The sequence below is a fragment of the Mytilus trossulus genome, chromosome 1 (assembly GCF_036588685.1).
Source record: "Mytilus trossulus isolate FHL-02 chromosome 1, PNRI_Mtr1.1.1.hap1, whole genome shotgun sequence".
Lineage (NCBI taxonomy): Eukaryota > Metazoa > Mollusca > Bivalvia > Mytilida > Mytilidae > Mytilus > Mytilus trossulus.
This window is the reverse complement of record NC_086373.1, coordinates 106,090,822-106,108,856: the sequence shown is the minus strand read 5'-3', so window position 1 is coordinate 106,108,856 and position 18,035 is coordinate 106,090,822. Positions and strand designations below refer to the sequence as shown.

The window sequence follows — 18,035 nt, the reverse complement described above, 5'->3', positions numbered from 1 at the left end:
TAGAGAAAAATGATACTTAGATTGATTTCAGTCTTTTCCTTTATGAGTCCTTTAAAATTTAATTGTTTTTTTTAATGGATGTTGTATTGGGGTCAAGATTTGAAATCTGTTTTGCTGCCAATCTGACAGCTTCTTGTTTTAATTTTTGAACTACTTTATTTTATCTGTTAATAGGATGTTTTGACCAGAATTGTGTTATGCTTGAGACCTCTTTTGGTGAAATCTACATTATGTTACACTGACATAATGTGTGTGTTATCAGGGAACCAGGTTAGCAACCAAGGTCAAATGAAGGACACTATTTATCACATACTACTAATGTTTCTGTACCAAGGTTCTGGAGGTCTAAATGTACTGACTCAAGTACTAAAATTAGTAAGTACAAAATATATGTGTTTAACTTTTATGATTGTTATTCATAGTGTGTCACTTAAAACCAAAAAAACTTAAAATTTCAGGTTCTTATTTGTTAAGAATTATTGGATTGTTGTCTATTATTTTTAGCTCACCTGTCCCGAAGGGACAAGTGAGCTTATGCCATCACTTGGCGTCCGTCGTCGTCTGTCGTCCGTCGTCTGTCGTCGTCCGTCGTCCGTCGTCGTCTGTCGTCGTAAACTATTTCAAGAATCTTCTCCTCTGAAACTACTGGGCCAAATACTTTCAAACTTTAAATGAATGTTCCTTAGGGTATCTAATTTATAAATTGTATCCGAAGTTTTGATCTATCAACAAACATGGTCGCCATTGCTAAAAATAGAACATAGGGGTCAAATGCAGTTTTTGGCTTATAACTCAAAAACCAAAGCATTTAGAGCAAATCTGACATGGGTAATATTGTTTATCAGGTCAAGATCTATCTGCCCTGAAATTTTCAGATGAATCAGACAACCCGTTGTTGGGTTGCTGCCCCTGAATTGGTAATTTTAAGGAAATTTTGCTGTTTTTGGTTATCTTGAATATTATTATAGATAGAGATAAACTGTAAACAGCAATAATGTTCAGCAAAGTAAGATTTACAAATAAGTCAACATGACGGAAATGGTCAGTTGACCCATTTAGGAGTTATTGCCCTTTATAGTCAATTTTTAACCATTTTTCGTAAATCTTAGAAATCTTTTACAAAAATCTTCTCCTCTAAAACTACTGGGACAAATACTTCCAAACTTTAACTGAATGTTCCTTAGGGTATCTAGTTTGTACATTGTATCCAAAGTTATGATCTATCAACAAACATGGTCGCCATTGCTAAAAATAGAACATAGGGGTCAAATGCAGTTTTTGGCTTATAACTCAAAAACCAAAGCATTTAGAGCAAATCTGACATTGGGTAATATTGTATATCAGTTCAGGATCTATCTGCCCTGAAATTTTCAGATGAATCAGACAACCTGTTGTTGGGTTGCTGCCCCTGAATTGATAATTTTAAGGAAATTTTGCTGTTTTTGTTTATTATCTTGAATATAATTATAGATAGAAATAAACTGTAAACAGCAGTAATGTTCAGCAAAGTAAGATCATCAATTAAGTCAATTTGACCAAAATTGTCAATTGACCTCTTAAGGAGTTATTGCCCTTTAAAGACTTTTTTCACAATTTGTTCATCATGTTGACTTACTTTAAAAAATCTTCTCCTTTGAAACTGCTGTATCAATTTCAGCCAAACTTAGGCTAAATGAGTTTCAGAGTATCTAGTATAAATTTTATATTTTATTTCCTTGTATGTCAAGAAACATAGCAACTATGGCTAAAATAGAACATAGGAGAAAATGATTATTTTTTTTGGCTTTTGAAGAAAATAGGACGATCCAAAAAACATTTAAATAAATTGAAAAGCCAAAATAATCATTGATGAGAGATTTAACCAAAAGAATTAAGGTGAGCGATTCAGGCTCTTGAGAGCCTCTTGTTTATATTATCCAAATAATTATGATCCTAGGGGCGTGTTGTAAATGTGTGTTTTGGTTATTTCCAAGTAAAAGAATATTGTTATCTATTGTAATAAGAGAGTTTATATAAGTTGACAGAAGTTATTTCTAGTGTTTAGTATATCGAATGAGTAATTAATGTACGTTTTACTTTATGTTATTAGTTATATCGATAACGTCGTATATGGCGCAACTTTGTCATGTATTGTTCAGAACGTTACCGTTGGGTCAATATTTTAAGCGTTAACCCAAAAGTGTTCATTTTCGAGCTCTTAACTGGAAGAATTAATATGTCTAGATTTGATTATTCATAAGATTGTATTATTGCAAGCATTTTGAGTCGAGGACTCCTATATTTTATGTTAGTGTTTTACGTTAGGTTTTTCTTCCTGCTTAGAATATTTACTTCCGGTAATTTGAAATAAATACCAGTGCAACCTCACGTTCGTCAGTCTTTGCTGTGTTTAGGTTTGGCTTGCAGCAAGGCTCATCCCGGGGGGTCCTAGAGGTAAGAAGCAGCGCATTAGCTGTATGCCTTGCATTTATTTACCGTATTTATCATTGTACATAATATTTAAGATAAACCCAGTTGACCCGTACGAAAATACACGAGAAAGATTATTGTTTTAGCAGCTTCGCCCCGTATGTTTATTATATATTATTGTTGGAATATTGTACTTGTATGGAAACATATCGGCTGTTTAATAAAAGTATCATTTTTACTATTGATCATTTATTCACGCTACCAATGATGAGAGAGGACAGATAACAGTTTTGACGTCCGTATTTATTTATTTATTTATTACTCCGTATATTTACTAGTTTTATGAGTATTCATATTTGCTGGCTTTATAACTATATCAAAACATAGCAAGAAGCAGAAATTACGACAATGGTGGCAGCGGTTTTGTTCTCACGTTTTCAAGGAATTTGGCACGTCTATTTTTAGAAATATTAATTTGTATGGAACACACTAAGTGACATATATTGTGTATGGAGTGCATTTAGCTCTTTATATTATACTGTGATAAATAGCTTATTTTGGAAAATACAGAAGTGCATTTAGCTTCTGATTTTTTTTTTAAAAAGTATATTATAAAGGAGGTGCATTTAGCTTCCTATAAAGAAAGAGAATATTTTTAAGGAGGTGCATTTAGCTTCCTATAAAGAAAACAATATATTTATTAAGGAGGTGCATTTAGCTTCCTATAAAGAAAACAAAAATATTAAGGAGGTGCATTTAGCTTCCTAGAAATAGAAAAAAAATATATATATATAAGGAGGTGCATTTAGCTTCCAGATAATTATTTATTTGGGAAATAGAGGTGCAGTTAGCTTCTATTGGCATATTATTGTTTGTTTTAAACATGGATCTTAGGAATAGAAAAATCCCAGCTCCAAATTTTGAAAGGGGGGAAAGTATGAAGAATATAATTATTTCACAATGCGGACCTGATGAGCCCTGCAATTTAATAGATTTGGGTATAGAAGATGGTGTTAATTTATCCACCTCCAGCCCAACAGTAAATCCTATTAACTCGCCGGTACATAATACTAGAACGATTGAGGAAAGTAAAACGAATTGGAATGATAACGATATTATTACGATTCTAACGAACATTCAGAGACAATTAAGAAATCAAAATGATAGATTTTCTGAGCTCAAGACGAAAGTTTCTGAGATGAGCAAGCAAGTTTCCGAGATGAGCACGCAAGTTAAGCTAAATAAGGAAAATATAGCTCAATTAGCAAGGGGTAACCATGTGGCTGAAAATAACACCAATACGCAGAATTGCAGTCAAAATAGCATAGGCTTTAACATGACCACAACTGAACAAAATAACCAGGTAACAGTAACCCAACACTTAACTGGTCCATGTACTGATAACACGTATACACCACGTACAGTCAGTACAAATAATGTAAGAGAAATAAGTCGTGTTCAGCACATGCAAAGGGAGGAACCAAAACCTAGAAGTCCATTATTTAATGGAAAAGGTGATTTCAAGGCCTTCTGGACACAGTTTAGTTTACTGAGTAATATGTTTAGTTGGTCCAATGACAGACAAATAGAGGAATTAATTCTAAATTGTCTGAGAGATGAAGCCCTAGTATATGTAAATGAGCTTCCTATGCCATTCCATGAAGATATCAAATGTATTCATAAGGCTATGTCACAGAGATTTGGAGACCATATATTACCAGAAACTTATAGGACCAATCTGCAGTTTATCAAACAGGACCACAAAGAAAGCATACAAGAATATGCATTTCGTGTAGAGAGACTAGTAGGTAAAGCATACCCTGATGTAAATGACTTGGGTTTACTGAACCGTTTCAAAACAGAACACTTTATTAAGGGTCTGCCAGACCAGTCACTAGCTTATGAGGTCCTCATACAGAAGCCAGCAACATTGCAGGATGCAATTAATGTAGTCACATGGCACGAGTGTTGTGGAGAAAATATAAACACAAACTTTAATGTCAGACACTTAAATACTAGTGCAAACTATATAGCACAAGAGAAAACAGAAGACTTCGAGGTATGTAGGAGGGAGAATCCAACCCAATATGTCACTCATGCAGAAATTAAAATGGGCTTAGACAATTTGAAAAAGGAGTTCAAAATGGATGTTGAAGACATAAAGCAGGATTTAAATGAGATAAAAGATCTGTTTAAAACCGAGAAGCAAGAAAGAGAAAATTTTGGTCCATTAAATAAACATAATGTTAGGAAGAAAGACCAATTTAATACCAACAATAGTAACAGAGTAAATACATGTTACTCATGCCACCAAGAGGGCCATTACAGCAGAGATTGTCCTTTCTCAAGAGGAAAAAGAGGGAAACCAGAAAATATGAATAGTTTCGGAGGGAACCCGCAGTTTGGTTTTACAAGTCAGAATTATCAGAAATAGTCAGGACTATATAACAGATAAGCCTACTGGACGATAATGAGAATATGTTTTTGTGCAGATTCGGATTTTTTATAATATAGATGAAACTTGTGTGATTTTTTTGTAATTGATGAAATGTAAAAAAGAGATTTATTGTTTATTAAGAAGACTTGTAATATTAGTGTATACACTGAGTACATTAAGCACAAATATGTAGAGTATACAGTATTATAGATTTTTGAAAGTATATTGTGGTATTGAAATTGTTTTTGAGATTTTCAGTAAACAGGTGATTTTTTATCAGAATCTGGAATTTGATGATCCTATTGAATTGTTGCTGTTGTTGCAGTAAAAAAAAGATTGTTTAATACTATTTTGGTGGGAAGCTGCTTTCGGTGGGTGTATATTGGCAGTTGGGATACTTTAGGTGCCACTTGTGTTTCGGTGCGAGAATAAGTTAAGGCTAATGATTAGTCTAGATTGCATTATACATTTAGGTTACACCATGGTTATGCTGAGCTAGTCTACACCATTTTAGATATTTCTCGGGGAATACTGATGACCATTTTTTTTTATTCGTTGTACCTTGTACTAATTTTTATACTTATGTTTTTATGGTTCATCAGTATCGAAGATGGCGTATATATGTATACGCGGGGTACCCTTGTGGTACAGAACCTGATAGGACATTTGTTGGCTTATGGTAAGCCTGGTGTTTAGAAGAAGTTTAGCTTCATGATGTTTATAATTCCAGCGTCTGATAGAATGGAGAATCTTGGATTGAACTTTTAATGGAGTAACTGTATATTAGTGCTGTAACTGTATAAAAAAAAAATAGAACAAGGTGTTTTCGTGACACTTAACTGTTATATAAGTATAAAAGAAGATATTTATATGTGGAAGAAACTTTTAGTTATAAACTTGTTTTGCCGTTTAAGTATTAACAGGCGCATTAGTTTGTTATCGCAGATATTGTTTTTGTTAGGACATTAACAGGCGCAGTAGTTTGTTGATGTATGTTTAAGTTTAAAGATAGCTTAAATATTTGTTTGTTTTTAACAAATTGGAGATAAGTAAAAATTGTTTTATTTGTATGATAGAGTAATATGTACTAGAAATATTGTGAAAAGAATTTTTAGACATATTGTCAGCATTGCCAAGCCCATATTTCGAGGACAAAATGTATTCTGGGGGAGGGGCAGTGTTGTAAATGTGTGTTTTGGTTATTTCCAAGTAAAATAATATTGTTATCTATTGTAATAAGAGAGTTTATATAAGTTGACAGAAGTTATTTCTAGTGTTTAGTATATCGAATGAGTAATTAATGTACGTTTTACTTTATGTTATTAGTTATATCGATAACGTCGTATATGGCGCAACTTTGTCATGTATTGTTCAGAACGTTACCGTTGGGTCAATATTTTAAGCGTTAACCCAAAAGTGTTCATTTTCGAGCTCTTAACTGGAAGAATTAATATGTCTAGATTTGATTATTCATAAGATTGTATTATTGCAAGCATTTTGAGTCGAGGACTCCTATATTTTATGTTAGCGTTTTACGTTAGGTTTTTCTTCCTGCTTAGAATATTTACTTCCGGTAATTTGAAATAAATACCAGTGCAACGTCACGTTCGTCAGTCTTTGCTGTGTTTACGTTTGGCTTGCAGCAAGGCTCATCCCGGGGGGTCCTAGAGGTAAGAAGCAGCGCATTAGCTGTATGCCTTGCATTTATTTACCGTATTTATCATTGTACATAATATTTAAGATAAACCCAGTTGACCCGTACGAAAATACACGAGAAAGATTATTGTTTTAGCAGCTTCGCCCCGTATGTTTATTATATATTATTGTTGGAATATTGTACTTGTATGGAAACATATCGGCTGTTTAATAAAAGTATCATTTTTACTATTAATCATTTATTCACGCTACCAATGATGAGAGAGGACAGACAACAGTTTTGACGTCCGTATTTATTTATTTATTTATTACTCCGTATATTTACTAGTTTTATGAGTATTTGTATTTGCTGGCTTTATAACTATATCAAAACATAGCAAGAAGCAGAAATTACGACAGGGCGTGCAGTAAGGTGTCATATTTTGCTGTTTTGAAGGCATATCTGTGACTTTTTAGCTCACCTGGCTCGATGGGCCAAGTGAGCTTTTCCCATCACTTGGCAACCATCGTCCGTAGTCGTCGTTGAGCATTAGCTTTTACAAAATTCTTCTCCTCTGAAACTACTGGGCCAAATTAAACCAAACTTGGCCACAATCATCATTGGGGTATCTTGTTTGAAAAATGTGTGGCCTGACCCCGCCAACCAACCAAGATGGCTGCTACAGCTAAAAATAGAACATAGGGGTAAAATGCAGTTTTTGGCTTATAACTCAAAAACCAAAGCATTTAGAGCTAATCTGACATCGGGTACAATTGTTTATCAGGTCAACATCCATCTGCCCTGAAATTTTCAGATGAATCGGACAACCCGTTATTGGGTTGCTGCCCCTGAATTGGTAATTTTAAGGAAATTTTGTCTGTTTTCGCTTATTATCTTGAAAATTATTATAGATAGAGATAAACTGTAAATAGCAGTAATGATCAGCACAATAAGATCTACAAATAAGTCAACATGATCAAAATGGTCAGTTGACCCCTTAAGGAGTTATTGCCCTTAATAGTAATTTTTAGCTCACCTAAGGGCCAAGTGAGCTTTTCTCATCACTTGGCTTCCGTCATCCGTCGTCCGTAAACTTTTACAAAAATCTTCTCCTCTGAAACTACAGGGACAAATTTAACCAAACTTAGCCACAATCATCATTGGGGTATCTAGTTCAAAAATTGTGTCTGGTGACCCGGCATACCAACTAAGATGGTCGCCACGGCTAAAAATAGAAAATAGGGGTAATAAGCAGTTTTTTGCTTATAACTCAAAAACCAAAGCATTTAGAGCAAATCTAATCAGGATAAAATTATTTGTCAGGTCAAGATCTATCTGCTCTGAAAATTTCAGATGAATCGAGCAACCCGTTGTTGGGTTGCTGCCCCTGAGGCTTAAATTAAAATATTGTTTGTTTGCAGTTTACCGACCGACCCTTGAAAATCCTCCCGACTGTGAAAATTTTATTGCTTTAAATTTGAAGAATTTTTTTTTAATACCTCTATTGACGCGATCCGGAACTTTGGGTCCTTTCCGGAAATGATTTAAAGTCTGGGTCAATTACGCTTTTCAAGTTCGATTTTTCTTAGCTTCCCGTCAAGCGTTCATGTGACCATTTAATGATAAAGCACATGGAAATTGTTTACAGGTATCCATGAAAACACGGAGGAGTACTTTATGCTGTCGTCTCGTGTCAATTTTACGACAAATAACAAACAAAAAGGTGTATTAGTAAACTGTTTATACAGATTCAGGCACATGTAATGATGAGTGATGATATCATTGACGATGATGCAGCGGATATTCATAACTGACACGATAACCATTCTGTCTCAAACAAATCGGGTTCAGAATCTGTGGAGCCTGACTTTATGGAACCAATTTCAGTGGTTAAATAATTCGACAGCAGCTTGAAGTATGGCATATTTTCTACAAATCGTTGTGAAGACGACAGAGATGAAACCACTCCTCCGTGACTTAAATTTTCATGGATATCTGTAAACACGCCTGTACAGAGGAAGGGCTCATTTGAAATGTTAGTGGATAAAGATCATGCCAAATCAATAAGAAGCAACCCTAACTACAAAAAGATGTAGAGAAAATGAATGGTTAGCTTGAAAAATAAATATACTCTCTCTATATTAAATCTATCTTCGATTGCAATGAGTATGCTCCTTTAGGATAAGGGGGGCTGCCCCACTCATTGCAATTATTCTCTTTCTTACAATATCAAATATACCAAAACTGTGTGGCCTGTGTGAATTTAATTAAAACATGTCCTTAGGAGCTATGCTGCCAATTTTTTTTATGCATTAAAAACATTTCAGTACAGACCATTTACTTTTAATGGGGTGCTATGGATTTCACCCCAAACTTTAGATTTCTTTGGTTTTCATTAAAGCCTGGCAAAAATATAACCTTATCACATATAATTAAATATTGTTAGAAATATGAAAACAGTCGGATGTCTTAATACTTTTTTTTCAAGTTGCCTTTTTTTCAATTGAGGAAGATTCGATGGTTATTTTTTTTTAATTAAAAATACACTCTTTAATAGTTGTCTTATAAATCTATTATATATACATTTTTCTGATGAAAATACTCTGCTCATGAAAACATTCCAGTCACGAAGCATACATGTCTGAAAATATTTCTTTAAAACAGTTCTAGTCATAATGACATTCCTTGTTTAAAAGTGTTCCAGTATTTAATAGTTATACCATATTTTATGTCATAAATTGGATAATGACACTATGTTAAAGTTTCAGTTTTGGTTAAAAAGTTTTTTTATCTGAAAATGCCTGTTCATTTGATGTTGGTTTCAAGCATGTCCAGTGTTTGTTGTTTTAAAATGTTTTTTTTTCTTCACAAGGAACTTGGTTTAGTGTAACTGCTTTAAACTGTATTTTGGCTGATAAAATAAAATATTTTTCCTACCTACCGACCCTTCAGTCTGAAGGTACAGTCGGAAAACTGCAAACAAACATATTTTTAAGGTTGGCCTGAATTGGTAATTTTTAGGTAATTTTTCTGTATTTGGTTATTTTCTTGAATAATATTATAAATAGAGATAAACTGTTAACAGCAATAATGTTCAGCAAAGTCAGATTTACAAATAAGTCGACATGACCGAAATGGGCGGTTGACCCCTTTAGGAGTTATTGCCCTTTATAGTCAAATTTTAACCATTTTTCGTTAATCTTAGTAATCATTTAGAGCAAATCTGACAGAGGGTTAAATTGTTTATCAGGTCAAGATCTATCAGCCCTGTAATTTTTAGATGAATCTGACAACCTGTTGCTAGATTGCTTTCCCTGAATTGGTAATTTTAAGGAAATTTTGCTGTTTTTGGATATTATCTTAAATATTATTATGGATAGAGATAAACTGTCAACAGCAAAATGTTCAACAAAGTAAGATCTACAAATAAGTCAACATGACCAAAATGGTCAATTGACCCCCATAAGGAGTTAAAGCACATTTTAGTCAATTTTTAACAATTTTTGTAAAATTTGTAAATTTTTACTTACATTTCCACTGAAGCTATTCGGCCAAGTTCATTAAAGATGGAGATAATTTTAAGCAGCAAGAATGTTTAGAAAAGTAAGATCTACAAACACATCCCCATCACCAAAACACAATTGTGTCATAAATCCATCAGTCTCCTTTGTTTAATATTAGTGTTGTTCCGATGATCGGAATAAGTCGGAAATCAGTTGGTTGGGGCTGGTGATGTCGATAATCGATTGGGATTTTGTTCAATCGATTGTCGTTAAAGTTTCCGGACTTTGAGCTTATCAACTTCCGGTCCGTTTACTGTTTGCATTTTTTAACAAAAAATATCAGTTGATGACAGTAACAATGTCAAACATCCATTATTAAAGAAATAACCAATTTCCTTCTTTATGAACGTGACAAAAGCATTTGCAGATTGATGGAATGTTATCCAAGATCAATAACTTTGTATGAAATACTTTCTTTAAAAACCGGTACTTGTTACTTGAGAGCGTACGAATGATTCTGATTTTAGACAAAATAATTTCGTTGCTTCATTAGAACGTGTTGCAAGTTGCCTTTTATTAATGTGTTATCCATTTGTAGCATCAAAAACGTCATATTCCTTTCCAAATTGCTTGCCAAACATCATTTACTTTTGGGTGCTATGAAAAATGTGCATGGATCATGTCTTCATGTCTGTGCACATGACCTGGTTTCAAGTTTTTTCTGTCAAAATTAGAGCTTTTTTCCCCCATGTTCATTGGATGGAATGTTTTTAATATATTAAAAGTACACATTATTTTTATTTCATTATAAACTAGAGAACATTCTGATTCCAGTGATATCAAGTTTTATACAAGTATCTTTATTAATCAGTCCACCACTAAGGGCCACTTATGCATGGTCCCTAAAAATGTTACGTCATAGAAAAAAACTGTTGATTGCACCTTTGTAAATTTTCCGAAATTTGCCCGCCATTTATGAATATAAGAATCAGGAATCGGATACGGTTCAACTATGTAAAAATTCCGCATTCTTGCAATAATAAGTTCAGATGCACGAATGACACAATTGAAAGAAAATAATAATTACAAAAGTAATAAAAGCGTTCTACACGAATTAACAGACATTGGCTTAATACCCATGTTTACTGTAAAATGCAAATGCATTGTTTTATTTTTTTCTGTTAATTTTAAATTTCTAAAAGTTCTTCAAATGTTCATACAGCTATGACCTATGTTATTGAATTTTTTTTCTGAGTTACACCATTGAAATTTAGAAATGTTAGTGTCACTGTTGGTAATTAATGTTGTAATTATGAGATAAAATATGTTCAATATGAATCTTGATTCTTATCAATTCATTGTTTTAACTGCTAAATAGATAATTATCAAAGGTACCAGAATTATAATTTAGTAGTACGTATGCCAGAATATTGAAAGGAAACAAAAGATCAAATATGAAAATATAAACTCTGCAATGATATGGAATATACACATTTGACAAGTACAATGAGACTAAATGCATGATTTCCTTTAAGAAAAAAGGGCAAGGTATTATGATCCGATTATAACCGATAGTCGGTTGGTTGCTGTTAACCGATTGTAATAGATAATCGGTTGGTAATTTCAACCGATTATCCAACACTATTTAATATTCACATAGACCAAGGTGAGCGACACAGGCTCTTTGGAGCCTCTAGTTTACCAATTTTTCGTAAATTTTGTAATCTTTTACAAAAATCTTCTCCTCTGAAACTACTGGGCCAAATTAAACCAAACTTGGCCACAATCATCATTTGGGTTCTAGTTTAAAATATGTGTGGCATGACCCCGCCAACTAACCAAGATGGCTGCCACAGCTAAAAATAGAACATAGGGGTAAAATGCAGTTTTTGGCTTATAACTCAAAAACCAAAGCATTTTAGAGCAAATCTGACATGGGGTAAAATTATTTATCAGGTCAAGATCCATCTGCCCTGAAATTATCAGATGATTCGGACAACCCTTTGTTGGGTTGCTGCCCCTGAATTGGTAATTTTAAGGAAATTTTGTCTGTTTTTGCTTATTATCTTGAAAATTATTATAGATAGAGAAAACTGTAAACAGCAGTAATGTTCAGCAAAGTAAGATCTACAAATATGTCAACATGATCAAAATGGTCAGTTGACCCCTTAAGGAGTTATTGCCCTTAATAGTCATTTTTTACCAATTTTTCGTAAATTTTTTAATCTTTTACAAAAATCTTCTCTGAAACTACTGGGCCAAATTAAACCAAACTTGGCCACAATGATTATTGGGGTATCTAGTTTGAAAAATGTGTGGCGTGACCCCGCCAACCAATCAAGATGACTGCCACAGCTAAAAATAGAACATAGGGGTAAAATGCAGTTTTTGGCTTATAACTCAAAAACCAAAGCATTTAGAGCAAATCTGACATGGGGGTTAATTTGTTTATCAGGTCAAGATCCATCTGCCCTGAAATTTTCAGATACTTCGGACAACCTGTTGTTCAACTTCAGGGTTGCTGCCCCTGAATTGATAATTTTAAGGAAATTTTGTCCTTTTCGCTTATTATCTTGAAAATTATTATAGATAGAGATAAACTGTAAACAGCAGTAATGTTCAGCAAAGTAAGATCTACAAATAAGTCAACATGATCAAAATGGTCAGTTGACCCCTTAAGGAGTTAATGCCCTTAATAGTCATTTTTTACTAATTTTTCGTAAATTTTGTAATCTTTTCCAAAATCTTCTCTGAAACTACTGGGCCAAATTAAACAAAACTTGCCCACAATCATTATTGGGGTATCTAGATTGAAAAATGTGTGGCGTGACACCGCCAACCAACCAAGATGACTGCCACAGCTAAAAATAGAACATAGGGGTAAAATGCAGTTTTTGGCTTATAACTCAAAAACCAAAGCATTTAGAGCAAATCTGACATGGGGTAAAATTGTTAATCAGGTCAAGATCCATCTGCCCTGAAATTTTCAGATAATTCGGACAACCTGTTGTTCAACTTCAGGGTTGCTGCCCCTGAATTGGTAATTTTAAGGAAATTTTGTCCTTTTGGCTCATTATCTTGAAAATTATTATAGATAGAGATAAACTGTAAACAGCAGTAATGTTCAACAAAGTAAGATCTACAAATAAGTCAAATGATCAAAATGGTGAGTTGACCCCTTAAGGAGTTATTGCCCTTAATAGTCATTTTTTACCAATTTTTTGTAAATTTTGTAATCTTTTACAAAAATCTTCTCCTCTGAAACAACTTGACCAAATTTAGCTACAATCATTATTAGGGTATATAGTTTAAAAAATGTGTGGCGTAACCCCTTCATCAAACCAAGATGGCCGCTATGGCTAAATATTGTTATTGCCCTTAATAGTCATTTTTTACCAATTTTTCGTAAATTTTGTAATCCTTTACAAAAATCTTCTCCTCTGAAACAACTTGACCAAATTTAGCTACAATCATTATTAGGGTATATAGTTTAAAAAATGTGTGGCGTAACCCCTTCATCAAACCAAGATGGCCGCTATGGCTAAATATAGAACATAAGGGTAAAATGCAGTTTTTGGCTTATAACTCAAAAACCAAAGCATTTAGGGTGAAATTGTTTATCAGGTCAAGATCTATCTGCCCTGAAAATTTCAGATGAATCGAGCAACCGTTGTTGGGTTGCTGCCCCTGAATTGGTAATTTTTAGGTAATTTTTCTGTATTTGGTTATTTTCTTGAATAATATTATAAATAGAGATAAACTGTAAACAGCAATAATGTTCAGCAAAATAAGATTCACAAATAAGGCAACATGACCGAAATGGTCAGTTGACCCCTTTAGGAGTTATTGCCCTTTATAGTCAATTTTAAACCTTTTTAGCTCACCTGGCCTAAAAGGCCAAGTGAGCTTTTCCCATCACTTGGCGTCCAGTGTCTGTCGTCGTCCCTCTTTAACTTTTACAAAATTCTTCTCCTCTGAAACTACTGGGCCAAATTAAACCTAACATGGCCACAATCATCATTGATGTATCTAGTTTGAAAATTGTGTTTTTTTACCCCGCCAACCAACCGAGGGGCCGCCATGGCTAAAAATAGAACATAGGGGTAAAATGCAGTTTTTGGCCTATAACTCAAAAACCAAAGCATTTAGAGCAAATCTGACATGGGGTGAAGTTGTTTATCAGGTCAAGATCTATCTGCCCTGAAATTATATGAATCAGACAACCCATTGTTGGGTTGCTGCCCCTGAATTGGTAATTTTAAGGAAATTTTACTGTTTTTGGTTATTATCTTGAATATTATTATAGATGGAGATAAACTGTAAACAGCAATAATGTTCAGCAAAGTAAGATTTACAAATAAGTCAACAGGACCAAAATGGTCAGTTGACACCTTTAGGAGTTATTGCCCTTTATAGTCAATTTTAACCATTTTTCGTAAATCTCCATGATCTTTTACAAAAATCTTCTCCTCTGAAACTACTGGACCAAATTAATCCAAACTTTGTCACAATCATCCTTGTGGTATCTAGTTTAAAATATGTGTTTTTTTACCCAAACAACCAACCAAGTTGGCCGCCATGGCTAAAAATAGAATATAGTGGTAAAATGCAGTTTTTGGCTTATAACTCAAAAACCAAAGCATTTAGAGCAAATCTGACATGGGGTAAAATTATTAAGGTGTAACACCACTAATTTGGGCTTGGCAAGAAAGCACATACCAGAAAGTAGTACATATTTAACACAAAATAGTTCCTACGCATGGACATAACTTTCAAAATATTTAGAATATTTTATTAACTTTGGTATCAAATGAAAGCTGCATGACTGGTGATCATTGAAGAACAATTTTTGACTGATAAATTTGAATAATAAAAAAATGGCATGAAATTTAAAAAGGAAGGTACATTTTGCCTTTTTGTCAGATTGGAAGTACCTGTTTTGGTACATCCGAAGTTATGGGATCCAGTTCTTTCTTATATGCCATGTAAGGTATGTTGATTTTTTCAGTACAGGACACCAGAAGGTGTTGCTTTGACATGCAATGATTGTCACTTTATTTGAACTTAAGATAAAAGAGCTGTGACCACTCGAAATTGAGGAATTTAACATAGAAAGCAATTGGGCCATTTATTAGTGGTGTACTTCCTTTATCAGGTCAAGATCTATCTGCCCTGAAATTTTCATATGAATCAGACAACCCATTGTAGGGTTGCTGCCCCTAAATTGGTAATTTTAAGGAACTTTTACTGTTTTTGGTTATTATCTTGAATATTATTATAGATGGAGATAAACTGTAAACAGCAAAAATGTTCAGCAAAGTAAGATTTACAAATAAGTCAACAGGACTAAAATGGTCAGTTGACCCCTTTAGATGTTATTGCCCTTTATAGTCAATTTTTAACCATTTTTCATAAATCTCCATGATCTTTTGCAAAAATCTTCTCCTCTGAAACTACCAGGTCAAATTTATCCAAACTTAGCAACAATCATCTTTGGGGTATCTAGTTTAGAAATTGTGTTTTTTGACCCGGCCAACAAACCAAAATGGCCGCCATGGCTAAAAATAGAACATAGCGGTAAAATGCAGTTTTTGGCTTATAACTCAAAAACCAAAGCATTTAGAGCAAATATGACAAGGAGTAAAATTGTTTATCTGGTCAAGATCTATCTGCCCTGAAATTTTCAGATGAATCAGACAACCCATTGTAGGGTTGCTGCCCCTAAATTGGTAATTTTAAGGAAATTTTACTGCTTTTGGTTATTATCTTGAATATTATTATAGATGGAGATAAACTGTACACAGCAATAATGTTCAGCAAAGTAAGATTTACAAATAAGTCAACAGGACCAAAAATGTCAGTTGACCCCTTTAGGAGTAATTGCCCTTTATAGTCAATTTTTAACCATTTTTCATAAATATCCATGATCTTTTGCAAAAATCTTCTCCTCTGAAACTACCGAGTTGAATTTATCCAAACTTAGCAACAATCATCTTTGGGGTATTTAGTTTAGAAATTGTGTTTTTTGACCCGGCCAACCAGCCAACATGGCCGCCATGACTAAAAATAGAATATAGTGGTAAAATGCAGTTTTTGGCTTATAACTCAAAAACCAAAGCATTTAGAGCAAATCTGACAAGGAGTAAAATTGTTTATCTGGTCAAGATCTATCTGCCCTGAAATTTTCAGATGAATCAGACAACCCATTGTTGGGTTGCTGCCCCTAAATTGGTACTTTTAAGGAAAGATGGAGATAAACTGTAAACAGCAATAATGTTCAGCAAAGTAAGATTTACAAATAAGTCAACAGGACCAAAATGGTCAGTTGACCCCTTTAGGAGTTATTGCCCTTTATAGTCAATTTTTAACCATTTTTCGTAAATCTTAGTTAACTTTTACAAAAATCTTCTCCTCTGAAACTACTGGGCCAAATTTCACCAAACATAGCCAGAATTATTATTAGGCTATCTAGTTTAAAAATTGTGTTTTGTGACCGGGCAAACCCACCAAGATGGCCGCTACGGCTAAAAATAGAACATTGCTGTTTTTGGTTATTATCTTGAATATTATTATAGATAGAGATAAATTGTATACAGCAATAATGTACAGCAATTTAAGACTAAAAAATAAGTCAAAATGACCAAAATGGTCAATTGACCCCCTAAGAAGTTATTGTCCTTTATGATCAATTTTTAACAATTTTCATAAAATTTGTAAATTTTTACTAACATTTTCCACTGAAACTACACAGACAAGTTCATTATAGATAGAGATAATTGTAAGCAGCAAGAATTTTTAGTAAAGTAAGATGTACAAACACATCACAATCACCTAAACACAATTTTGTCATGAACTGTCTGCTTCCTTTGTTTAATTCACATATACCAAGGTGAGCGACACAGACTCTTTAAAGCCTCTAGTTTCGTAAATCTTAGTAATCTTTTACAAAAATCTTCTCCACTGAAACCACTGGGCCAAATTTAACCAAACTTGGTCACAATCATCATTGGGGTATCTAGTTTAAAAATTGTGTTCGGTGACCCAGTCAACCAACCAAGATGGCCTCCATGGCTAAAAATAGAACATAGGGGTAAAATGCAGTTTAAAGGGCACAGGGCGCCACTCGGAAAAGGGAGGGCGCCGCGCTCTCTGAAAATGGCCTAGCTGGAACACTGATAGAGATAATTGTAGCAACAAGAGCGTTCAGAGAAGTAAAATCTACAAACACATCACCATCATCAAAACACAATTTTGTTATGAATTTATCTGTGTCCATTGTTCAATATGCACATAAACCAAGGTGAGCGACAAAGGCTCTTGAGAGCCTCTAGTTATATATTATCACAATGCTGTATGCCAATATTATCTCAACCTTGATAAACACATACTACATAAAAGTGTGACTGTAACCCATATATAGTAAATAAGAAGAACAAAAACTGGGAGAGGTGTAGAGTATAACTGTTTTTATACAAACTTCAAATATTGTATTTATCTTTTTTTATCATAATTTATGTCTATTAAAAAAAAAGTACCTGACAATGTTATACAAATGAATATATAAAACTATTTCATTTTTTCAGATCACATGTAGTGACAGTGTAAGTGATCACCTGACATGTTTGGTAGTATCACATGACCAACTGTTCATAGATTACATGAAGTGGACGATATATAAAAAGAGACAGTATAAGGATATTTTAAATGAACTAATGGAACAATCAAGTATAATTCATCCTGATATTATGGATAGTGTAAAAGATTTTCTTGAAAAGATCTGACGTATTGAATTTATATTTGTTTATCATGTTGTTAAGTGTCATCATTCTGCTCTTGGGGAAGATGAGCAAAAGAAAAATTTATGAAGGCAACAAGAGAACACTTAAATATTGCAATACATTTCTGAACAGCTGTTTAATTATTTATCCAAGTGGCCTCACATTTGTTTTTAAGCAGAGGAAAGCATGAAGCTTTTCTTTTACTGTTAGTTCTATCTCCATTGTGCCAAATCGTTTGAATTTGTTAGGTTTCAATAAATTTAAAATTTATA

At 33.6% G+C, this 18,035-nt stretch overlaps 1 protein-coding gene across 2 annotated transcripts in view; it reads left to right on the top strand.

The window, feature by feature from the left end:
- LOC134695847 (uncharacterized) overlaps positions 1–18,035 on the top strand; it is a 26,391-nt gene extending 8,356 nt beyond the window's left edge. For both annotated transcript variants that reach the window (XM_063557303.1, XM_063557295.1), the window contains exons 10-11: positions 175–375; positions 17,569–18,035. In XM_063557303.1, coding sequence (XP_063413373.1) covers positions 175–375; positions 17,569–17,766 — 399 coding nt within the window. In that variant the 3' untranslated portion in view covers positions 17,767–18,035. The remainder of the gene's footprint in view (positions 1–174; positions 376–17,568) is intronic.